The 22,821-nt window shown below is 49.4% G+C and overlaps 1 protein-coding gene across 3 annotated transcripts in view; it reads right to left on the reverse strand.

Moving 5' to 3' along the window:
• ARMH3 (armadillo like helical domain containing 3) overlaps positions 1 to 22,821 on the reverse strand; it is a 182,177-nt gene that overhangs the window by 88,315 nt on the left and 71,041 nt on the right. For all 3 annotated transcript variants that reach the window (XM_054035649.1, XM_054035647.1, XM_054035648.1), the window contains exons 20-22: positions 22,450 to 22,538; positions 5,641 to 5,723; positions 4,479 to 4,605 (exon numbers count right to left, since the gene is read on the reverse strand). In XM_054035649.1, the coding sequence (XP_053891624.1) occupies positions 4,479 to 4,605; positions 5,641 to 5,723; positions 22,450 to 22,538 (299 nt within the window). The remainder of the gene's footprint in view (positions 1 to 4,478; positions 4,606 to 5,640; positions 5,724 to 22,449; positions 22,539 to 22,821) is intronic.

Below are 22,821 nucleotides of genomic sequence, written 5' to 3' on the forward strand. Positions count from 1 at the left end.
GCCTTTGGTGAGGGACCTTGTCAAAGGCTTTCAGAAAATCTATGTACACTATATCCACTGGATCCCCCTTGTCCACACGCTAGTTGACCCCCTCAAAGAATTCTAGTAGATTGGTGAGGCATGATTTCCCTTTACAAAAACCATGTTAATTATTCCCCCAAAAAATTATGTTCATCTATGTGTCTGACATTTTTGTTCTTTACTATAGTTTCAACCAGTTTGCCTGGCACTGAAGTCAGGAATATCGGCCTGTAATTGCCAGGGCCTCCTCTGGAGCCCTTTTAAAAAGTTGACATCACATTAGCTCCCCTCCAGTCATCTGGTACAGAAGCTGACTTAGATGTGAAATTGCAGGACTACTAACTGTCATCTGTAACCTATCATTTGAGTTCCTTCAGAACTCTGGGGTGATTATCATCTGGTCCTGGTGACTTATTACTGTTTAGTTTATCAATTTGTTCCAAAACCTCCTCTAATGACACCTCAATCTGGGACAGTTCCTCAGATGTGTCACCTAAAAAGAATGGCTCAGATCTGGGTTTCTCCCTCATATCCTCAGCCATGAAGACCGACCCAAAGAATTCATTTAGTTTCTCTGCAATGGTCTTATCGTTCTTGAGTAGTCCTTTAGCATTTCGATCCAGTGGCCCCACTGGTTGTTTAGCAGGCTTCCTGCTTCTGATGTACTTAAACATTTTTTTGCTATTACTTTTTGAACCTTTTTTGGCCTTCCTAATTATATTTTTACACTTCATTTTCCAGAGTTTATGCTCCTTTCTATTTTCCTCATTAGGATTTAACTTCCACTTTTTTAAAGGATGCCTTCTTGCCTCTCACTGCTTCTTTTACTTTGTTGTTTAGCCACGATGGCTTTTTTTTGGTTCTTTTATTATGTTTTTAAATTTGGGGGATACATTTAAGTTGAGCCTCTGTTATGGTGTCTTTAAAAAGTTTCCATGCAGCTTGCAAGGATTTCACTTTTGGCACTGTACCTTTTAACTTCTGTGTAACTAACCTCCTCATTTTTGTGTAGTTCCCCTTTCTGAAATGAAATGCTACCATGTTGGGCCACTGTGGTGTTTTCCCTGCCACAGGGGTGTAAATTTAATTATATTATGGTCACTATTACCAAGCAATCCAGCTATATTCACCTCTGGGACCAGATCCTGTGCTCCACTTAGGACTAAATCAAGAATTGCCTTTCCTCTGGTGGGCTCCAGGACTAGCTGCTACAAGAAGCCGTAATTTAAAGTGTCAAGAAACTTTATCTCTGCATCCCATCCTGAGGTAACATGTACCCAGTCAATATGGGGATAGCTGAAATCCCCCATTATTATTATTGAGGTTTTTTATTTTAATAAAAAGAAGAACAGGAGTACTTGTGGCACCTTAGAGACTAACAAATTTATCTACTCCGAAGAAGTGGGCTGTAGTCCACGAAAGCTTATGCTCTAATAAATTTGTTAGTCTCTAAGGTGCCACAAGTACTCCTGTTCTTCTTTTTGCGGATACAGACTAACACGGCTGCTACTCTGAAACCTGTCTTTATTTTAATAGCCTCTCTAATCTCCCTGAGCATTTCAGTCACTATCACATCCCGGCCAGGTAGTCGGTTATATATCCCCACTGCTATAGTCTTATTATCCAAGCATGGAATTCCTATCATAGAGATTCTATGGTAGTTTGGTTCATTTAAGATTTTTACTTCATTTGATTCTATGCTTTCTTTCACATATAGTGCCATGAACTTTACATGAACTGGGACATTTGGTCCACTTTACAAAAGCACCCTGTCCTTTGGCTCTATTATTAGTCTCTACCCACAACTGGCCCAGAAGAAGGGCAAGTTCAGAGCGAGCACATTGGCAAAGCTCCTTGGACACTATGCCTAGCCAGACACAGCTCTAGCGCCTCGCTTTCCGGAGCCCCAAACGTCTGCAGTTTCCTAGAAGAAAAGAAGGTGCTGGCTCTGTGTAACGCTGTTTTGTCAGAGAGCAAGTATCCCATTTCTGACACCGGCAGCGATGAATTCAGAGCGGGTTTCCACTCAGGCATCTGTAGTGTTAATTCACGGGGTTTCGCTTCACAGAGCGGAACGGAAAACGTATTCATGTGAGAAATGAATTGTTTCAGCAGGTCAGACATGCCTATTGCTGCCCAGTCGAGAGAGTATGAGCGTGTTATTCCTTCGTTCCACTTTTCTCTGGCTTCACCCACTGCCCAGTGCAGACATGTCCTTGGGCAGTGATTGGCTCCAAAGGCAAGGGCGGCAGCATTTGCTTTGCGAGCACCACTGACTCTTTGGTACTTTGCATGGGTGACAAAAAATACAGGTAATTTACACCAGAGGGATAAAACCGGAAGAACATACGAACGACCAGATTGAGTCAGACCAGTGGTCCATCTAGCCTAGTATCCTGTCTCTGACAGCCCCAGAGGGAATGAACAGACCAGGGCAGTTATTGAGCGATCCATTCCCTGTTATCCAGTCCCAGCTTCTGGCAGTCAGAGGTTTAGGGACACCCAGAGCATGGGGTTGTGTCCCTGCCCGTCTTGACTAACAGCCACTGATGGACCCGTCCTCCAGAACAGGGGTGGCCAACCTGAGAAGGAGCCAGTATTTACCGATGTACATTGCCGAAGACCCACAGTAATATGTCAGCAGCCCCCCATCAGCTCCCGAACTCCCATCTCCCGCCCACTGGCAGCCCCGCCGATCAGCGCCTCCCCCTTCCCCTCCCCTCATCAGCTGTTTCGTGGCGTGCAGGAGGCTGTGGGGGGCAGGGAGAGGAGTGAGGGCAAAGCAGGCTGAGGGGAGGGGACGGGAAGGGGTGGACTGGGGGCCAGACCTGTGGCAGAGCCAGGGGTTGAGCAGTGAGCACCCCCCGGCACATTGGACAGTTGGCGCCTGGAATCGGTGCATATACAAGGAGCCACATATTAACTTCTGAAGAGCCGCAGGTGGCTCCGGAGCCACAAGTTGGCCACCCCTGCTCTAGGAACTTAGCTAGTTCTTTTTTTAACCCACTTATATTTTTAACCTTCACAACATCTCCTGGCAAGGAGTTCCACAGGTTGACTGTGTGTTGTATGAAGAAGTATTTCCTTCTGTTTGTTTTAAACCTGCTGCCTATTCATTTCATTGGGTGACCCCTAGTTCTTGTGTTATGGGAAGGGGCAAACACTTCCTTATTCACTTTCTCCACACCCGTCATGATTTTATAGACCTCGATCATATCCCCCTTTAGTCTTCTCTTTGCCAAGCTAAACAGTCCCAGTCTTATTAATCTCTCCTCATACGGAAGCTGCTCCATTCACCTTATCACTTTGGTTGCCCTTCTCCATACCTTTTCCAGTGCTAATGGATTTCTTTTGAGATGAGATGTCATTTATTCTGCAGAGATTCAATTCAATTGCAGTCGGAAGAAACAGCTATTTTAATGGGGGTGCTTCTCTGCATCTAGTCTGTAGTGCACCGTGGCTGGCTGGCTCTCTTACAGGTCTTCTAGCCCCTGTTATGTGCTTATGTTACTCCCATTATTTACAATGGCAGTTACATGTTCACACTGGGAGTGGGAGTGACCGGGGGGACATACCCCTCAGGAGAGGGGCAGACAAAGAGGCACAGACATCCCTTTATCCGCAGCTTCCAGCACACAGGCATTAAACCAGCCCTGCTGCGGTTGTTCTTCAATGCAGGCTCGTTTGTGTACTGCTTGATTATGCCTCCACATGTTTTTTGCTTCTCTCCTTTGTTCCTTGCTTCCCTGCTGGGTTCACTTGGTGGTATTCCAATGCACTCCTCTCTCTTTGAAGGATGGTTTCTCCTTGCTTTGCCAGCGTGCGCATTCTTCTGTCCAGCGATTTCCTCCGCCCTGCCCGTGGGCTTGTGGGGGCTGCTCTCTGGCTTTGTTCTGGCGCCGCAGGAGCCCAGTGTGTGATTTGTCCAAGGCAGCAGGTTTCTTGTCATGCATTTCTCAAATGCTTTTCACCCCTTTTGTTCACAATGCCCATTTCCCTGTGCTGATTGGTTCTGCAGCTTGTGTTTGCTCTCCAACCTCGGATGAAGGCATGTTTTCCCAGCTGGGAGCGCAACACGGCTTGGCAGAGACAAACTATAGGCTGGTTAACTCTACATGAGGGTTCAGGGTGTTTTTGATGACATTTCAATATCACATATTTAGTCACATGGCAAATACATATTTGCATTAACAACACATGCTTGTTAGACAGGTGCCCTCTTGTACACCGTACTGGATCACTTGAACAGGCCTGTTCCTTTGGTGAAGAGCCAATGAAATTTATTCTTTTCACAGATTTATCCCTTTCTCAAGTCTTAATTTACTGGGTATCTATGCAAATACAGAAACATGTATATTCACGCCCCCCCCCCCAAACATGCACCGCCGCGAATCTCTCACACAGCTTATTTCTTGCTTGTTTTTATCAATGGCATCTCAAATAGGCCACTCACTCACCCATGGAGTAGAGGTTATCAAAATTCTGGTGCATACGGATGATCTCGTAGTACAGCTCATCGTAGCTGCTGGGCGTTGGGAGGAAGGTGTCTCCGTAGGTGATGAACATGTTGAACAAGTTCACTACCTACAAAAAAATTACAATTACAATAGGGGATCGTTACACAAAATCTAATTTACAATAGACTCCAATCAGACCCAGATGATGTTTAAAACCTTCAGAGTAATAAGCCCATAGTACACTGGACAATATTCTTTTAGCCCATCAAAGAGTGGTCATACGCCACCTTCTTGCTCTGTCATTTCTTATGTGGAATGTGGATAAAACCTTAAGACAGGCAGATTTCTGATGCTTTGCAGAGTGGGGAGAATACAGCATGCACACCGTTACCACAACTCGGAAAACTGAGCTAACGAATTCGGGGCATGAGCTTGTAGAATCCAACGATCTACAACTCTGCCTGCTCCAGGGAATAAACCAGCCACCAACTACCTGGGATGAGAAAGGAATTTCCCTTAAGAGCAAACTTATTACATGACTGAGCACCCATTAAGGGGTTTCTCGGACCTCCCTCGGAAGCATCTGCCGTGAGCTACTATCAGAAACAGGCCAGCAGCTAGCTGGGCCAGTAATTTTCTATAGGGAATTAAGACAAGTCCCCACCCCACCCCTTTGTTTGGTTAGCTCTTTCCAGTTTCAGGGTCTCCCATCCCAAGCTGGCTTTTCCTGGTTTCTCCCACAAAACACACTTCACCCAGACTGGCAAAGGCAGGGAGACAACTCAATCTTGTCTACACCACTGGGCTTCCAACCCATCTGGGTATGAAAGACTAATATCTCCCTTCTCCTGCTTTTCTATCCCCCTTCAGTTCCCACGGAGCACAGATGTCTGGCAAACCACTGCCCTGGCCCCCAACAGGAGGACCTCTAAGGTCCCCGGTACGAGTCATCCCAGACATCCTTCTGTCCACACCCCTCATCCCAATGAGTGTTGTCTTTGGGATTCTCCAAGGTCTCCTTAGCATGCATAGGTTCCCAAGCTGGAGATCTGTAGGTTGATCTCTGCACAGTTTAACTACCTGTTCAGCAGGCCAGCCCCAGCCCCCCACGGAACCTCCTCCTCTGGGCCATTCAACGTGAACCCACTTTCTCTACACTCACCAAGAGCGCCACGGTGAAGATGTTGTGTTTTGCCAATAGCACAGTCTCATTGGACATGAGGAACTTCAGCAAGTTGATCAGAGCTAAGGGAAAGGATAAAAGTAATCAAAGCATTTTTCAAGAAGCCATTTAAATACAAGTGCATTTTCACCATCCTAGCCACTGGCCCAGTGATCAGGAAGTACTCAAACTTGCTAATGCCTTTACTAGTTAAAATGCTATTCTGCTCTGATAAATGACTGGAAATTAGCATCGCCCCAGGTTTATTCTCCTCCACCAACTTCCAGATCAAATCTGTCAGTTTCAAGTGGAGTTACTTGTCAGTCAAGTCTCTTGACAATGAGGTTTTTCTACCTGTCATCACCTCAAGCTATGCCTGGAACCTGGAGAATCCAGCCGTCTCCTTTCTGCTCCATACACCATCAACATAAGGCTGTGCAATTGGAACCCTGTTGTCCCTTGTGTTGACGACACATGAGGCAGAACACGCAGCATGGCTCTTCTGCAGCATTGCTGCCTCTGTGATGGTGTGATGGCACTAGTAAGGACCTGGTACTTTATTGTGCCAGTTATCTATGGCTGTGCAGGGAAGACGATAAATCCAGCTCAGATTCATCTCCTGAAGACAAATAAATCAATAAAGGCTCATCCAACACTAGTGAAAGATACTCTGAAACTAGTGAAAGATAATTAGCCCTTTCATTTGAACTCCGTTAATCTAATTAAAGGGCTTTAAGCCTGTCCAATTTACAAAGCATCACTGCATTATGAACGTTTGCAAAAACGGAAATAGACCATCACGATTATTGGTAGTTATCAGCATCATAGAGATTTCCTCTCCCCCACCACATTAGATACGGTCAGGAACCAAAGCCTATTTTGTGGGTCTGTCTACATGAGATTCTAAACATAGTCTCTGCTCTGAAATCAGCCGCTGGGAATGGGGTTCTGGGACTTTAAGACAGCCAAATGAGGTGGACAGGACGTGCAAGTTAGGGAGCTGTAAAGGCAGATTTTAAAAGGCTGTTTATTATTTACTGATCAGTACCTGGAGCTAACAGCTTCACGTCAGGCTGAGCCCTCGGTTTTACAGGTACAACTTGGATTGGATTCATCTTTTTCAAAGCCAGCATTCCAGCTGGCGGCAATCCTGCCATCCAGCACATGCCGCTGCCTGTGACCCAGCTCAACCAGACAACAGCAGCAGTAAGGCAGGCAAACAGCTAAATGAGGGCAGCAGAAGCAGGCTAGGAACAGCAATGGGTGCTGGAGAAAGACGGCTGGTGGAAAACCCACCCTGGAAGCTCCAGCGAGGTCTCTGGGAGACTAACTCAGAGCCATCACCCACCCGCATGTAAGAGAGTCAAGAAGCGAACACTGCACACTTGGAAGGCAGGAGTGGCGGGGGGGAGTGGCGGGGGGAGGAGAGTTGCCCGTGTGTTGAAATAGTTCCTGTGAGTGTTCAATATTTGCCTCAGCCTTTGGGCAATACAGCACATAGGGACCAATTAATCCTTGGACAGAATTCACCCACTACTGCCCTCAAAGCTAGTCCTGTAACTTGTACGTGTCACACACATCAATTCTAAAGTCCCTTCTCAAGGGCACGGGAGCAAACCAGCCCTGATTTGGGAGGGTGCTGTACAGAACAGGAAAACTAGCTTTCAGATGAGGCAGAACTACTGGCTCCGCATACATAGCTACGGGACAGGAAATTTGGGGGGAAGCAACAAGATATGGGGGAAATTGTCCATTTCTTTGGGTTTCCAGAGACTCGAGCATGCAGAAAAAGGAGTGAGTGACAGCCGTCTGAACGGAGCCTGACTAAAGCCCTGAAAGCTCTGCTCCCAATGCCAGAAGTTCACTAATATCAGCAGAGAGCCTCGACCAGCCCAAAGGGAGGGGAACTGCGTCCCCAGCCTCCCTCCCGGAGCACATTCAAATTCAGCCACAAAGCGCCACCCCCACTACAGCTCATCCTCTGAATCAAACTGTGGTCAGGGCCTCCATTCCACAGGAATTCAGCCCTGGGAGGACTTCAGGCCAATACTTCTCTGCGAACAAAGAAAGAGCAGGTACAGATGGGCTCTTCACTGGAGCCGAGATCCAGTTAAAACAGGTTTCCAAGGTAACTAAGCCTCCTGGCGAACACCGCAGTCTCCCACAATCAGTACTTCGGGCTGAAGACAGCTGCCCTGCATCAATGTCACAGCAGCTTACGAGGCATTTCTGAGACGAGGGGCTAGACAATAGCCTTGATTTCCAGCCTTGCCCACAGAAGTTCACCTAGCCACGCCTCGGGCCCAGGTGCTGCTGCTGAACTCGCAGCTGCTGAACAGCAAGGCGCTCCAGATTGGTCATACGTGGTGAGAAGATGGCCCTTGAATTACCTCCTCCCTAGCCTAGGAAACGCCCCCCGCCCCCACACACACACACCCACACTTTCCTAACAGAACTGCAGCAGAGATGGATGTACAGTGCATAGACAATCCACTGAGCTGTATGAAACGCGCAGAGACCGTGAGCACAAATACCCTCTGTCAGTAGAGGGCACTTCTGTTTCAAAAAGGATACCAGCCCTCACTTTTCAGGGCAGAGGTCAATTAACAGAGAGGGGGCTGGGGAAAATACTTCTCCTCTGGGCAGGTTATTCTGTAATTGTTCACAAGGAGCTTTCCCGAATCTTCCTCTGAAGCATCTGGTACCACACTGGGTTGGAGACAGAATATTGGACTAGACGGGCGACTGCTCTGATCTGGACTGACAATTCCCGTGCTCTGCACATCAGCTTCACTCACTGTAACAAATGTGCCCACTTGCTTAATTTCCAGTTTCTCTGTCAGAAGAGACAAGATCTTACTGCAGCTTAAAATCACTCTGGGAATCTGAATAGCACCAAACCATTGCCCACTCCAAACGTCTTTCTAACGTGCTGGTTAGGGGAACAGACAAACCCACAGCAAAGACAGCTCAGGGACTAAAGCCCCACCAGGCATACGGTCACTGGATAGTTTGGCTCTTTGGGAAGCCCAGGTGTGGAAGACGTTTACGAAGCCCCCAGTTAACAGCTGCACTGCACCAGTGCTACCAGTACTGTTAGCCTTCCGTCACCCAGGCACATCATACATCACACTCTCTGAAGGACTGTCGGTCCTAAGCTGTAAGCACAGATGTCCTAGGAGTTTGTTTATGGAGGCAGGACCTGCCGATACATTTCATGGTGTTTCCAGGGCAAATAAAACTTACAGAGCTGCTGACATCCAGCGCTCTTCAATGATGACACCGCCCTAAAATAACCTCGAGAGAAGGTACAACGGCTGCACCCCAAGCTCTGAATAACTGAGCAGCCCGATGCCAGACGAAGGGCATCACCTCTTCCTCGTTAGAGGGAATTGCTCTCTACATGCAGCACATGAACAGCTTGCCCTCAGCCCAGTACCACGCCAATAAATTATGCATGTTTGCCCCCTGGCGGAGCAGCAGATCAATTTCTCAGTCATGGAAGCTCAGAGAATCGTGGTTTCTGGTTGTGCTTGGTCACGTCACCCAAAACTTGTGCTCCAGTTTTATTAACAGCTATGGGAAAGCTGCTAACGAGTGATAGGTTTGTTCCATGTATGAACTGGAAAATGGGGATGTTTCTACTAAACCACCTAGGTTCTCCCCTCCCAAGAGTCATCCGGCTTCTCCTGCCTTCCTGTGATTCTTTCACCCCCTCACACAGCATGTCCGTCTTCCCTGGGCCTGACTCTCGGGGCCAGCAGAGAGGTTGCCACAGCTGCTCTAGCAACAAAAGCAGGGTAAGCCTTAACCTACCTAATCTGAATAAATGTTTGGTTTGGGTCTCCATTTTGTACAGCACCAAGCACACTGGCAGTGCTTCCTAAACAAACCACAGGAAGAAAGCGCCTGAACTCCCATGTACACCGACAACTTCAGGAACTCAAAGGTGGTGGGGCAGATCCTTATAAAAGGGGTATTACGAGAGGAGGCATGTGACTGGCTGCACCGGTGATTGGCGTCAGTCTCCAGGTCTCAGCTCTCAGGCAGTTTACTCTCCCAGGAATCGTTACAGCCAGAGGATGGGAAATAGGACCACTGGCATTTAAGATTCCCTCCTGGTTTATTAAACTGAAATTACTGCAAATTGGCGGAGCTTTCAGCTCCTTCAGCACAGAGCTGTTTGCACAGACCGGCCCTTCTGCTACTGGGGTGCCAGCTCCTCTCACTCCAGCCCCTGGAGAGCACAGGATTCCTCCTGCCTGACAGTCCCTCCCCTTCTCTCCCACCCCAACAGATTTTGCTTCCCTTCACTGCATAAAACGGACCATTTTCTCTGCAAGCCTCGTTTTGAACTGAAGTGAACTCAGCCCAGGAGCATCTGGGCTCAGGAAGACGTTTCCGTTCTAGTTACTGCCTCACTGTTCCTGGTCTGGATGCCGTATGTGCGGGGGGTGGGCTCTTTGCTCCCACCGAAGAGGAAGGCAGCAGAGCCCCTAGGCCAGTTGCAACGGAAGCGCAAACTCTGCCAAGAGCATTCGGGGCTCCGGCAGGCTATTGCACACCTGAGCAAAAAAAGGACCAGTCCAAGAGAGACGCTGCTGTCGAATCCAGGGAACTGGACCGTGGGAACGGGGAGGAGCTGGGGCATTGCTTTTCCGTCCCTGCTATGCTCCCAGTTCAGAAGTCTAGTCCTCGGAATGGTGCACCAATGGTCACCAAAGAGGGAGTGGGGCAGGAAGCCATGTGGCTCCCCTCAGCTAGCTGGGTAATGCCAAATAAAATACAGTATTGTACAGCTAGAGCCACTGAGCCCATCAAACCTTCCAGCATGGTCCCCGGATGCTCCCGGCAAGGCAGCGTGGGAAAGGAAGCTCTATTTCCCTGCACAATGGACGACAGCTCCAACAGTCTCCCGCTCTCACGCCCCCTTCTAGAGCCAGGAAAGCAGGGCATGGCGCTGTTTCTAACTCACCCCGCGGGGTGTTCTCCTCCCAGCTTGGCCCCACGGGGGGCACCTGGCAAGGCAGCGCCTCAGAGTGCTCACTGCTGCAGGCAGGTGCAGCCCAGGGAATTCCTCGGCCTCCTCTCCGGTGACGCAGCACAGTCAGTCCACGTGACCTCTCTGCAGCCAGGCTGCTCCCACGGACAAGGAGAAAAACTCCTGACGTGGATAGTGCCAGCGGCAGCGCCTGGCGTCCAAGATGGGCAGTAAGGAAGAGAACGGATGGGCCAGTGGCTAAAGGGAAGAACTCCTCCCCATGCTGGTGTCCAGGGAAGCAGATCAGGAACCAAACGATGAGCAACAGCCCAGGCTCGTGTACGAGAACGACAGATTAATTACACACAAATTAAATGGTCTTCCTCTAACGTCTTCCATCTGAGGACCTCATAATAATGAATTCAGCATCTCAGCCCCCTTGTGAGGCAAGGGAGTATTACCAGCTCTGTTTCACAGGTGGGGAAACTGAGGCACATAGGGGTGACATGACTTGTCCAAGTCACACAGTCAGTCAGGGACAGAGCAAGGGATGGAACCAAGGAGTCCTGTCTCCTAGCCCTGCATATCAACCACCAGGCCATCCCAGGAGAGAACAGCACTTCCCTACCACCTTGACAGTGGTGTTGTGAGGATCAATACATTAAAGGTCTTTCTAAATGGGGACAAAAAGGGAGACCCCAGAACAATACAAATCCACAACCACAGTAATTGTGATGCCTGAAGAAAGGCTTGAAGGCAGGGAAGCAACAGAGCTCGACAACTGTCTGTTGAGGTAGCCCGAGTTTGTTCCTAGGGTGGGGGAATTGGTCACGTTAAGTGTGCACATTAGCTTTGCACAACAGTGATCAAACCACTCCTCGGGAGATGAAAATTGACAATAGGGTCTGACGGGAAAGAACTGCCAGCAGCGTTCTCAAGAGACGGGCTTCGAACTGGAAGTGTGAGCTGGAAATAGCTGCAGCACTGTTACAAACTGCCCGAGGCAGCGTCTAGCCCGGCGTCCAGGGACAAGGTAACCAGTTACCCAGGGGTGGTGTGGGTGCTGGCCCACTTACTGTCAATCAGCGGAGATCCTGGGGGCGAGGGGTGCTGGGGAGCCCACAGACGACAGAGGGATACATTTCACGCATCAGCTGGCTCGTCCCCGGCTCTGAGCGCCCACATGTGTGGGGAGAGGAAACCTTCTCACGGGTCCTGACAGAGGGCAGCCCAGACACCAGCGACTGCCCTCGTCACGTGAGGAACGAAAGCAATGAGGAGTCCATCCGCATCCCTGCTTAACGCAGCTCGCGCCCCTTTCCCCGCTCTGATAGGATGGGGACTGATCGCCGGCTCTCCTGCCCTTTGCTCTTCCCAATGGGCCTCTCCTGCACTGTGGTTTTACAGCTCCAGAAAGAAGCCTGAGCCTTTTTAAAGGCGGGATTTGGTTGCTCCTCTAACAGCTGGATGCTGACTTCATTCAGCGCCGAATTCCGTAACTGCGGTCGGGTTTTAGCACTCAGCTGGTGCCTGTCAGGGGTACGGACAGTCTGTATGGGCAGGCTCCCCATCACCTGCTCCTGCTCCCCTCAGCTCCCCAGGATACAAGAGTCACTGGGCTGAGAAATAACTGCACCAGCTTGCCAGAGCCGGCCGCGGGCAGGTGGGGGGAAGACAGCAGCAGCTCCAAGAACTAGGCAGCCTGATGTAAAACTGCCCCAGTAATTTCTTCTCTACAGAACCCCGGTGCCTGTCCCCTGCTGCCCCACCCCAGGTCCCAGCCACCAGTGGAAGTGGGGGAAGTAATGGGAATGTTACCAGCTGGAACAGAGGCCAAAGCAGTGGACCGGGGCTCGTTTGAACGGCTCTTTGATATCACAGCAGTTAAGACAAACTGAATGTTCTAACTTTGGGCCAAGGTCAGGTGAACCCAAAACTTTTTGTAAGTCAATAAAACTGTGATCTCATCAGTAACAAGCGCAGGCACTAGATAAGGCGGGGCCAAGCTATTTCTACACTGGCCAACCCTCCTGAGCAGGGTACGCTCAACGTGACAGCGCAGACTCATTCACTGAGCTAACCAGGCGCCCAGGAAGGGAAGGCTGCAATAGCTTCCGATGGGGTCCTTGGGCAAAGCCATGGCCAGGAGCCGTAAGCGACACCAGCAGCACTGCAACGGGCTCAGACAGACGAGGCATGGGAGAAAGGAAGAGGACATGCCGAGGGAAGAAGTGGAACTAGGCAGAAGTGCAGCCTCTAGAATGATGGTTCCCAAACTGGGGGTCGGGGTCATGGCGATCCCTACTGTGCAGAGGATGCCATTTTGTTCTTCAAAATGGCACCTCCATGCTGCCTGGGGTCCTGGCGGAAAGACTGCATTAAAATGGCAAATCTGGGAACCTCTGCACTAGAGGAACTAGTCAGACCACATGGACTCAGGAGTCAGCAGCATGCCCATGGCACAAAACTATGTATCCTTCACCACATACAACCCCAAGGACCCAGTGCTGGGGTGAGATCAGCTCACAGAGGAAACACAGCCATCTGAAGCTGAACCCAAGCAAAAGAGGTGATGCTGGTGTGCAGGGGAAAGCTTTCGGAAGAGTTTTCAGCCATGGTGCAATCTCCTTTGGTTACAAGTACACAGCCACCGTTGGTCAGTTCAGTCCATAGTCTGAACACTGCAGGGAGTCTCCTTCGCAACACAGGCTACTGCGAGCACATCAGACCTGACCTCGACGCTCCACACTGGCTTCCTATAGAATTTTTACTTAAGTTCAAGGTCTTGGTCCTTATCTTCATGCTGCTCCATGGCCTGGGACCCGGGAATGTAAAAGAACCTAGAGCTCCAGGACGAAGACCATGGCCAACAGCTACACTCTGCTGCCACGATGCAACTCTCTACAACAAGGGTGAAGTTCATCTGTGAAGAAGACAGAACCTTCTCAGGGGCCAGGCCAAGCCTGTGACATGAACTCCCTCCGGAACAAAGGACGATCACAAACCTCACCATCTTCTGCTCCAAGGTCCATGGTTCTTTGACCTGCCTTCTTTAACATAAACCCAAAGCAACATGCATATTTAAAAAAAAAAAAATCACCTACCAAAACAAGCCACTCCACTGCATATTGTCCCCCTGGGGAGTGGCTGAGAGAACAAACACCAGCTGTGTAGTCCCGTGAATGAATGCACGTCTCGAAGGCACTCAGAGGCTACAGTAATGAGTGCCATAGAAGAACCTAGACAGACCAGAGGAAGGGAAGAGCTCACTCCTCGAGGCTGCCAGCTTCCAGCCCCAGCTCTCCAGGCTGCTGAAGTCTACAAGAAGCTGAGTGGGCTTGGAAAGCAGCAATGCAGAGTTTGTCCAGTTTTGCTGTTCGGTATTTGAAAGGTCAAGTCTTGTGTCATTGACTTTTCTTTCACAACGATGCACTTGGAGTATTACGATCTAGCACAAGGGAGCTGAACAGACTTTCCCCCTGTATCAGTCATGGGTTTAATTTCACCCAAATGCACAAGCTCTCGTTTCTCGTGCCCATCCGTCGCTGCACTACAAAAAGCCAGGCTGACCAAGAGATCATTTACTATTTCCACTGGAAGGAAATGTTCAACGGGCCTCTTCTTCCCGTTTGCAGCAATCTCTAAAGCTTGGAAGCATTTCCTTCCCTGCCTCTGTATCCTCCTGGCACAGACACTGGTGCAGCCACCATCATCACTGGGTCAGCTGGAATGGGACAGCTATGCCGAGTGATACAGAACTCTCTGCTCCTCCGGTGCTCACAGCCCGGTTCTGCCGGGCCTCCAGCCCTGCGTGTATTTCTGAATGAGTACGTGGACACTCAAAAGCCAGAGAACATTGGTCACAATAAAGTTTGATCAGCTTGAAGGGAGGTTAAATTTTAGGCCTTTACTTTCTTTTACTAAAACCTCTTTCCAAGCCGTTCACCATTTGACCAATCGGCTCTTCAGTCATGCTCCTGCTGGCAGCTGCATGCATTGTATCTCCCACCTCGCCTAGTCGATTCACTGAGACACTTGTTACTCCACTCTCCCCCCTTGTGCTTCCCAGGCTAGACAGCTACTGCAGCCCGCGACAGTCTGGAAAGAACTGGTTCAAAAACTGCCCAGCAACACGAATCAATGAACTGAATCGGTCTTGATCCATTACTGGAGTACAAGAAATGACATCAGTGACAAATGCTCTTGGTGGTCAATACCTGAGCCCCAAACTCCCGTGATTAATAATGCAACCTGAACGACGTACTGATCCAGTGAGATTGTGTATTACATGTATCGAAGCCAGTTTTAAAATACCTTTCACTGGTTCCTTGTCTCTGCCCAGTTAGTAGGGCTGCCATTTTAATACTTTCCACCAGCAAACTTTGCACTTCTATAGCACTTATCCAGGGAACCCAAAGCCCTTGCCAAAAGCGGGAATTATCCTCATTTTACAGATAAGCTTTCTTGTCCTCAGTTTTCCTAAGTGACATGCCCATGGTCACAGAGCAAGTCGGCATAAGGAATAGAAACGAGGTCTTTTTAGTAGCATAGAAAGAATCTGCTTCGCTATTAGTATAAAAATCCTGGCATTGTAGAAGGTGCTGTGCATTTCAAGTGTTTTCGCTTTAACAGTGGGTTCAGCAACTGTTTGAATTAAGCAAGATAAACTAAGAACTTACAGCGCTTATCTTACAATAATGGAGAAACTGAGTCAATGCTTTCTAATGCAAAGATGATTTTTAATCCTACTTTGCAATCAATTGCCCTGTTAAATAGCAGTTTCATCATTTTTATTATATTTAAGATTTCTTATAAAGCGACTTATTCTTGCTATTATGTGTAGACATTAGAATCTCTCTCCTATTCCTATAAATGTGGTTTTCCTTTAAAGCAAACCATAGCAGCTCTGAAGAAGTTATCCGTATCTACAAGTTCTGGGGGAATTGCTCAAGCATCACTAATTTTGAGGTGGGAGGAGTTGAAGGAATGAGGTCTTTTATATAAAGGCTTAAATGAGTCACAACTCTTTCAGAATAGCTTATACATGCGAAACAATATCAACCAGCACATCTACAGCGATTTCCATCTCCAAAGTGCTGTACAAACATTAACTAATTAGAAAAGTGTTCAGTGAAATTAACATGCACAGACCCCTCCCTCATGACCAGCTAAGTCAACATCTTATCTTATTTTCACAGAGCTGGGAGCAGAATTTAATATTCATCACAGCAGGGAACTGGATGGATCTGATCAGAATTCCTCCGGCAGCTCTGTCAATTCACCTCGATCTCGACCTTCAATAACCGCAAGTCCTTCACAAGTACTGATTACCAGACGTACCAAACAGTGCAGCTCTTTTGAAAAGTGGTCAAAATGTCTGTCAAGGAATAGGTGGATGCCATCACATTCATCATAGCTTATGACCCAAGACAGATTTCCAGCTGAGTTACCTACGATGGTACATAAACTCTTGCAGAAGCAAATAAGGTTTTGCCTTAGAGAACGGAAGAAGCTTCCAGAGTGACCACGGTCCAACCTTGGTCTCAAACAGAAAGCCAATAACTTGCTAACTTTAAAAGGTTCAGAACAGTTCTACTACACAACTATATTAAGAGAATGTGAACACACAATAGTCAGAAAATACCAAAGCACCCTTAACTCTGCCCCCTTGTGTGCGCACACTACAAAGTCGTTCATTACATGAATACATTTGCTCTTTCCAATACTACGCATCATACCATTTTTTCTAGAACCTACAACATACACATGTAACAACCTCAGCTATTGTGTACACCAAAGAGAGACAGTGACCATCAAATATACCAGAAACATACTACATGGTTGTAGAGCACGTTGCGTATTGTGCGTAGGAGAAATAGGATGTGATCATAGAGTCATAGAACAGGAAAGGACCTCGAGAGGTCGTCTAGTCCAGCCCCTGCACTCAAGGCAGGACTAAGTATTATCTAGCCCATCCCTGACAGGTGTTTGTCTAACCTGCTCTTAAAAATCTCCAGTGATGGAGATTCCACAACCTCCCTGGGCAATTTATCCCAGTGCTTAACCACCCTGACAGGTAAAAATTTTTTCCTAATGTCCAACCTAAACCTCCCTTGCTGCAATTTAAGACCATTGCTTCTTGTCCTATCCTCAGAGGTTAAGAAGAACAATTCTTCTCCCTCCTCTTGTAACAACCTTTTATGTACTTGAAAACTGTTCTGTCCCCTCTCAGTCTTCTCTTCTCCAGACTAAACAAAACATAACGTTTTCAATCTTCCCTCATAGGTCATGTTCCCTAGCTCTTTAATCATGTTTGTTGCTCTTCTCTGGACTTTCTCCAATTTGTCTACATCTCTTCTGAAATGTGGCGCCCAGAACTGGGCACAATACTCCAGTTGAGGCCTAATCAGCGCGGGGTAGAGCGGAAGAATTACTTCTCGTGTCTTGCTTACAACACTCCTGTTAATACAGCCCAGAATGATGTTTGCTTTTTTTGCAACAGTGTTACCCTGTTGACTCATATTTAGCTTGTGATCCACTATGACCCCCAGATCCCTTTCCGCAGTACTCCTTCCTAGGCAGTCAATTCCCATTCTGTATGTGTGAAACTGATTGTTCCTTCCTAAGTGGAGCACTTTGCATTTGTCCTTATTGAATTTCATCCTGTTTATTTCAGACCATTTCTCCAGTTTGTCCAGATCATTTTGAATTTTAATCCTGTCCTCCAAAGCACTTGCAACCCCTCCCGGCTTAGTATCAGCCGCAAACTTTATATGTGCATTCTCTATGCCATTATCTAAATCATCTATGAAGATATTGAACAGAACCGGACCCAGAACGGATCCCTGAAGGACCCCACTCTTTATGCCCCTCCAGCATGACTGTGAACCACTGATGATTACTCTCCGGGAATGGTTTTCCACCCAGTTTTGCACCCACCTTATAGTAGCTCCATCTAGGTTGCATTGCCCTAGTTTGTTCATGTTGATCATGTAATTACAAATTGTATTGGAATGATACACACAAGGGGGCAGCGTCCATGGTCTCAGGAGGTGACACACCAATTCTTCTGAGCAAAAGCAATAGCAATAGAACAGCAAACACGGCAATGAGGCGATTACCACACTCAGCGGCTTGGCCTTTCCTTTTTTGGGCAAAGCTGGTGATTAACTGGCTGTGGCAACAGAAGCTCCACAACAACGGTTTCACTTAAATTCCTGACAAAGCAACACAAACCACTGACTCCCCCACGCAACGTGCAACAGCAATGCACAGCTCTACGGCTTAAGCCCACGAGGGTAGGTGGTCATTATGTATTACAACAGATCATTATGCACACAGCCAACAGTGGGAAAGACAGAAATCAGAAAGCTGTATGCTGCTTCAAGAGAGACCTCTGTGCTCAAACGAGAAAGCAGGGTTCAAAACCGATTGTGGAGAATGAGGGAGTGATCTGTATTTATGAGTATCACCTGCACCTCACCTTGTTTGATATTATCCTTGCAGACTGCATGGAGCTAAATCAGGGGAGGTTGCTGGGGAGAAAAACAGGAAACGAAACAGTGACAGAGCTAAGGTACCTCCAGAGGGAAGACCCAGGGTCCTTCGGGGAACAAGGGGGGAGCTGTTAATTGGGAAACCAACCAGGTTAGCAGGTTCGGTTTTCCGAGGCCTAGGATCCAAGGGGCACCAAACCACGAAAGACCCCAGCCTAGGGAGGAGGGGGGAAGGGGGCAGCAGTGGCTGGAGAGAGGCTGTGGCAGAGACGCAGGGAGAACACGACCGGGGCTGTCTGTCTCTCCCAGGCCAGGAGGAGGGGTCTAGGCTGAGTGGAACTGACCCAAGGGAAAGGATACAGTTTTGGCAGGACCCAGGCGTACAGGCCTTTTCCTGTTTTATCTCTTTGCTCTGCTGGCTGCAGGCCTTTGGGTGAATAAATACTTTGCTTCAAAGAAGCGGTTTCTGAGTCACTTTAATCAGCTGCTAGAGTCCGGGTGCCACAGGTAAAGGACGGTGGGCCTGTCGTGTTAGCACAGCTGGGAAACGGGGCTGCAAGCCCAGAGAGCCAGCTGGAGAGTGTGGGGACCACGTGGTTGGAGGAGGGTGAAGACGGCTGCACTCGGGAGGGACTCGCAGCTCCCCTGTCACCATGACACCTATGCTATCCTATTTCTTTTGTTCGAGGTCTTGGATATAAGCTGGATACTCTGAGCGGAGGATTCTGGTGGACACAGAAGGAGCCGCTCCGTTCAGGACTTGGCTGATCGTTACAAAATGCAACTAGAAATATTTGTAAAGGCAGGAAAACGTCAAAGGGGTCAGCTCCCCAGACAGCTTCACACCCACGCTACTCAGGGTAAGACACTTGGACCCTTCCCTCATTCTTCACCAGCCAGCCAAACCGTGTGGGCATCTGAGCCCACCTAGGTGGGGACGGATACCATGCTCCCGGCCATGATGTATTAATACCTACGGAGCACACCCTGTGCTATGGATTTATTTCGAAATACAATGGGCTGGGGTAAAAGAATAAATCCGATAGGCAGCTAAGGGCTGGACCAGAGACCATTCTCCTGCAAACTCTCATGAGCATGAAAAGGGAAAGCCACCTGTGTGACAGTATGTAAGCACCAATATGTACCCAAGAGCATGGTGTCCAATTGGACGTCCACATGCTGATTGACAGCAGCATCAGCACAACAGGGTTGGTTGTATTTGTGGCTGTGTTTCCTTTCACGGCGACCTGACTCCTCTGCGTCTCACTGAAGCTCTCGCCCGGAGCTCAAGTTCCAGCAGGAGACTGCAGCAGTTTTCAGAGGCGCCGCAGCTGCTGGCCTCCCATGCCCAGAGGAAGAGCTTCTCGCCATTACAGGGGACACTCGCTGTCTGACCCGCCAACACTAGACTCCGGAAGGGAAGAGATGGCTCTGCACAACTCTGCTGTCGTCGCCTACAATTCTCATCTCAATTCCTCTACACCCTACACTCTGCTGCCTCCTCTCCGCACAACGCTTTGTCTCCTTCTCCCACTCAGTTCTATGCCTGGAGCAGCCTTCCTCCTCCGATATGCCATGCACAACTCCCTCCCCGCCCGTCAGTCACTCCTCACAAGTCTTCCCATTTGTCTGCCAGCCCGTCTCTCTGCCCGGGCGCTCACTATCACTACGCCACAGGGCTGACCACAGAGCCCTGGCCTCAGTCTGCGCAGCTCCTGCATTAGGAAGGGACTGAGGCAGGCCTCTAGGGCTCTCGGTTAGGCATCTCTGGAGCTTCAGGCCGACGTCACTCTGGAGCGCCACAGTTCTGAAGGTTTGCAGACCTGGAGCTCCCCGCTGCAGAGCCCTGATGGCACTACAGCTAGAGGAACCGTTTCTGTGGTTTGGCACAGGAAGCAGATAGGGAGCATGCCAGCCGGGGGCTCAGAAAGGACAGAGCAGGGTACAGAGATTTCTGTATCCTGATAGGGCATCAGCTGGCCAACAGACCACGGACAAAACATCCCCGTCCACTCGTACCGGGGCAGGAGCATCATGGGAAATCAAACAGCTCCCTGGTGAAGCAATATCACTTGAACCACCCAATGGGTCCCCAGGGAGAGCCAGCTTTTCGGAAATCAGCCTGCCCTAGACATCGTTCAGGAAACTCACACCTGTTACAGGTGCGGTGTTTTAATTCCAGTCTCCCCGGGCTTGTGTGAATTAGCGAAGCAGCTGCTGACGAGTGGCATTCCCCTGCAGGAAAAACGACAGCACAATCCTCACTGCAATACGTTTCTTCCTAAGAGGAGCTCACTGAGCATCCAGAATCTCACCCAAACACTGAGCTCTTCAAGTGTGCAGGGTACGTCAGCACACCCACACTCGACCAATCCCGAGCGTTTTACTCTGCCCGGCTTCCCTTTCAGAGCACAAGCAGCACTTCACTTTCCTGAGCCTTGTATCAACAGCACCTCATTAGTGGACACTAACAAAACTGGCCCTGGATATGGAGGCCTGGTCTACCCTCCAGTTAGGTTGCAGTCTACACCACAACGTTGCTCCTACCAACGTAAGTCACCCACTACACCGACTTAACTCCGCCCCTGCACCAGGCGTGGCGCGTAGGTCGGTGCACTTAGGTCGATGCAGCGTCATGTAGACACAGCGCTGACTGTACGGCCTGGCAGGGCTGCGGCTGTCAGCGCCCCACGCTGACAGTCGGTGCAAGAGCTCCTGGCGAGGACATGCACCACCGACAGAAGACACTAGTGTGGACACACACAGCGGATTTAATTACTGCGGTGGCTGTACGTTAGCGTAACTTAAGTCACCTCAACTTTGCAGTGAAGACATGCCCTGAGTCTCAGAGTGCAGTGGGAAGGGGATGAAATTTTTAGAAAGGAAAGTTTAGGTTTATGATGATTCCTCACAGTGACATCATTAAACTATGGACTAGTCTCTTAAGGGATGTGGTGCAAAGGTTATCGCTCGGCACTTGCAGAAGCAGACGCGGTAAAGCCCTGATCAACGTACTGTAGGGAACAGCCTGCCATGGCCAGGCAGAACTGAGCTAACAGGGAGGTGTGGGTTCCATCCTGCAATTACAGCACAATCACTGCCTGGTACCGTTTCTACTGGCATTGATTTCACTGCCACACAACCAGTCCTCTGGGGGCTCGGTTCTGAAGAAAGCAACTGGAAAGAACTCACTAATTAATTAAGGGCACCCACTTCGCCCCCTACAGGAATAAACCGAGAAAGGCAGGCTGGGTCACGTCACAAAAGGCCAAATGAAATCACTGAAAAGGAGTCTGATTGTTAGTGCATTTCCACGTCTCTGCACCCAGCTGGGCACAGCGACCGAAGGAAAGTACTTGACTGCGAATTGAGAACCGCTTCAGAAACCCCTCAGCACCTCTTTTCAACAGCCATCCTCTAGCCGAGTTCCTGGCGACCACTGCATGAATCCAGCCAAGCCACCAATCCCAGACCTGAACCACAACTCCCAAAGCAGGACACAGGGGATCAGGTCCCCTTCAATGCGCAGAAACCTCCCTTTTCACCCACGAAGGCGAGGGGAGTAATTGCACCCTCCTAGCTCAGCTGCGTGTAGGACTGGAAGAGAAGCTTGGAAATTAGCCAAGGACAAGGCCTGTTAGGGCACTTGGTCCATCGCCCACAGTGAACACAAAGATTGCACCACCGGATAAAAGCACACAGTGCTGTGCCCACGTTCATGTGAACTGACTCCCTTCACTGGAACACAAAAGCAGCCCTCTAAAAGGCCTTTTCTTGCGCGCTGGGGGGACTGGCACAAAGTGCCCCCGCAGCGGACAGCACAAGGGCCAGAGTTTAGAGGCATCTCCTCCTTCCCATTGATATTTGTGGGCAAGCGATTGCGCAGTGCCGCACACAAGCCGCTCCATAGCCCACCTGCTGCGACAAACCCAGCTTCTCCCGCACCGCAGCCCCCGCTACTCCCCGCCGTCGGAGGGAGAAACAGCCTCTGTTGAGGAACGCTGCTCCCAGCAGGCAAGTGGGGCTCCGAGGACTGACAGGACATATAAAAGCCATGAGGCACTTGGATACCATGGCAATCCGGGCCAGACAAGAAGGCAGATTAGCTACTATTCTAAGGCTCCAAGAAGAATCCAAGACAGATACAGAGAAGGAGGAGGAGGAGGAGGATTTTTGAAGGGGATCTAATTACCAGGCAGTGATTTTTAAAAGGAAAGAGCAGTTTTGACACAAGCTGGGGTTTGAAAAGCTCCCAAGGAAAGAGCGCTCTGAGCGAGGGGGCCCAGCTTCTGCAGCATGCACAAAGAGGTGAACGCAAAGGGTCCCAGGTACCTGACCAGAGCTCCCGCCAGGTATAATGAAGCCTCACTCTGCATTTCTTCTGGTAGCACAGCAGCTTGTGCACGATCTGAATGCACCGCCTGGAACAGAGAGAGGACAGCAAGATTATCACTCACCACGAGACACAGCCGTGGCCATTTTAAACCCTTACGCAGCAGACCTTTCGCCTTCCAGGAAGGGACGAGCCAGCGGATGGCAGGATGTGTCTCTTGGGGCAAGTTGAACCAAGCCCCTAGCTAGGAGGGCTCAACTCACTCTCTCAGGCCCGCTGCCCTGAGGGAAGCAGGGCCACCTGGAGAGAGCCTCTTGCAGGGCAGCGTTCAAGCTCCCGGTGACTGAATGTGCTACAGAGACACTTACAGA

The sequence above is a fragment of the Malaclemys terrapin genome, chromosome 7 (assembly GCF_027887155.1).
Source record: "Malaclemys terrapin pileata isolate rMalTer1 chromosome 7, rMalTer1.hap1, whole genome shotgun sequence".
NCBI classification, from domain to species: domain Eukaryota; kingdom Metazoa; phylum Chordata; order Testudines; family Emydidae; genus Malaclemys; species Malaclemys terrapin.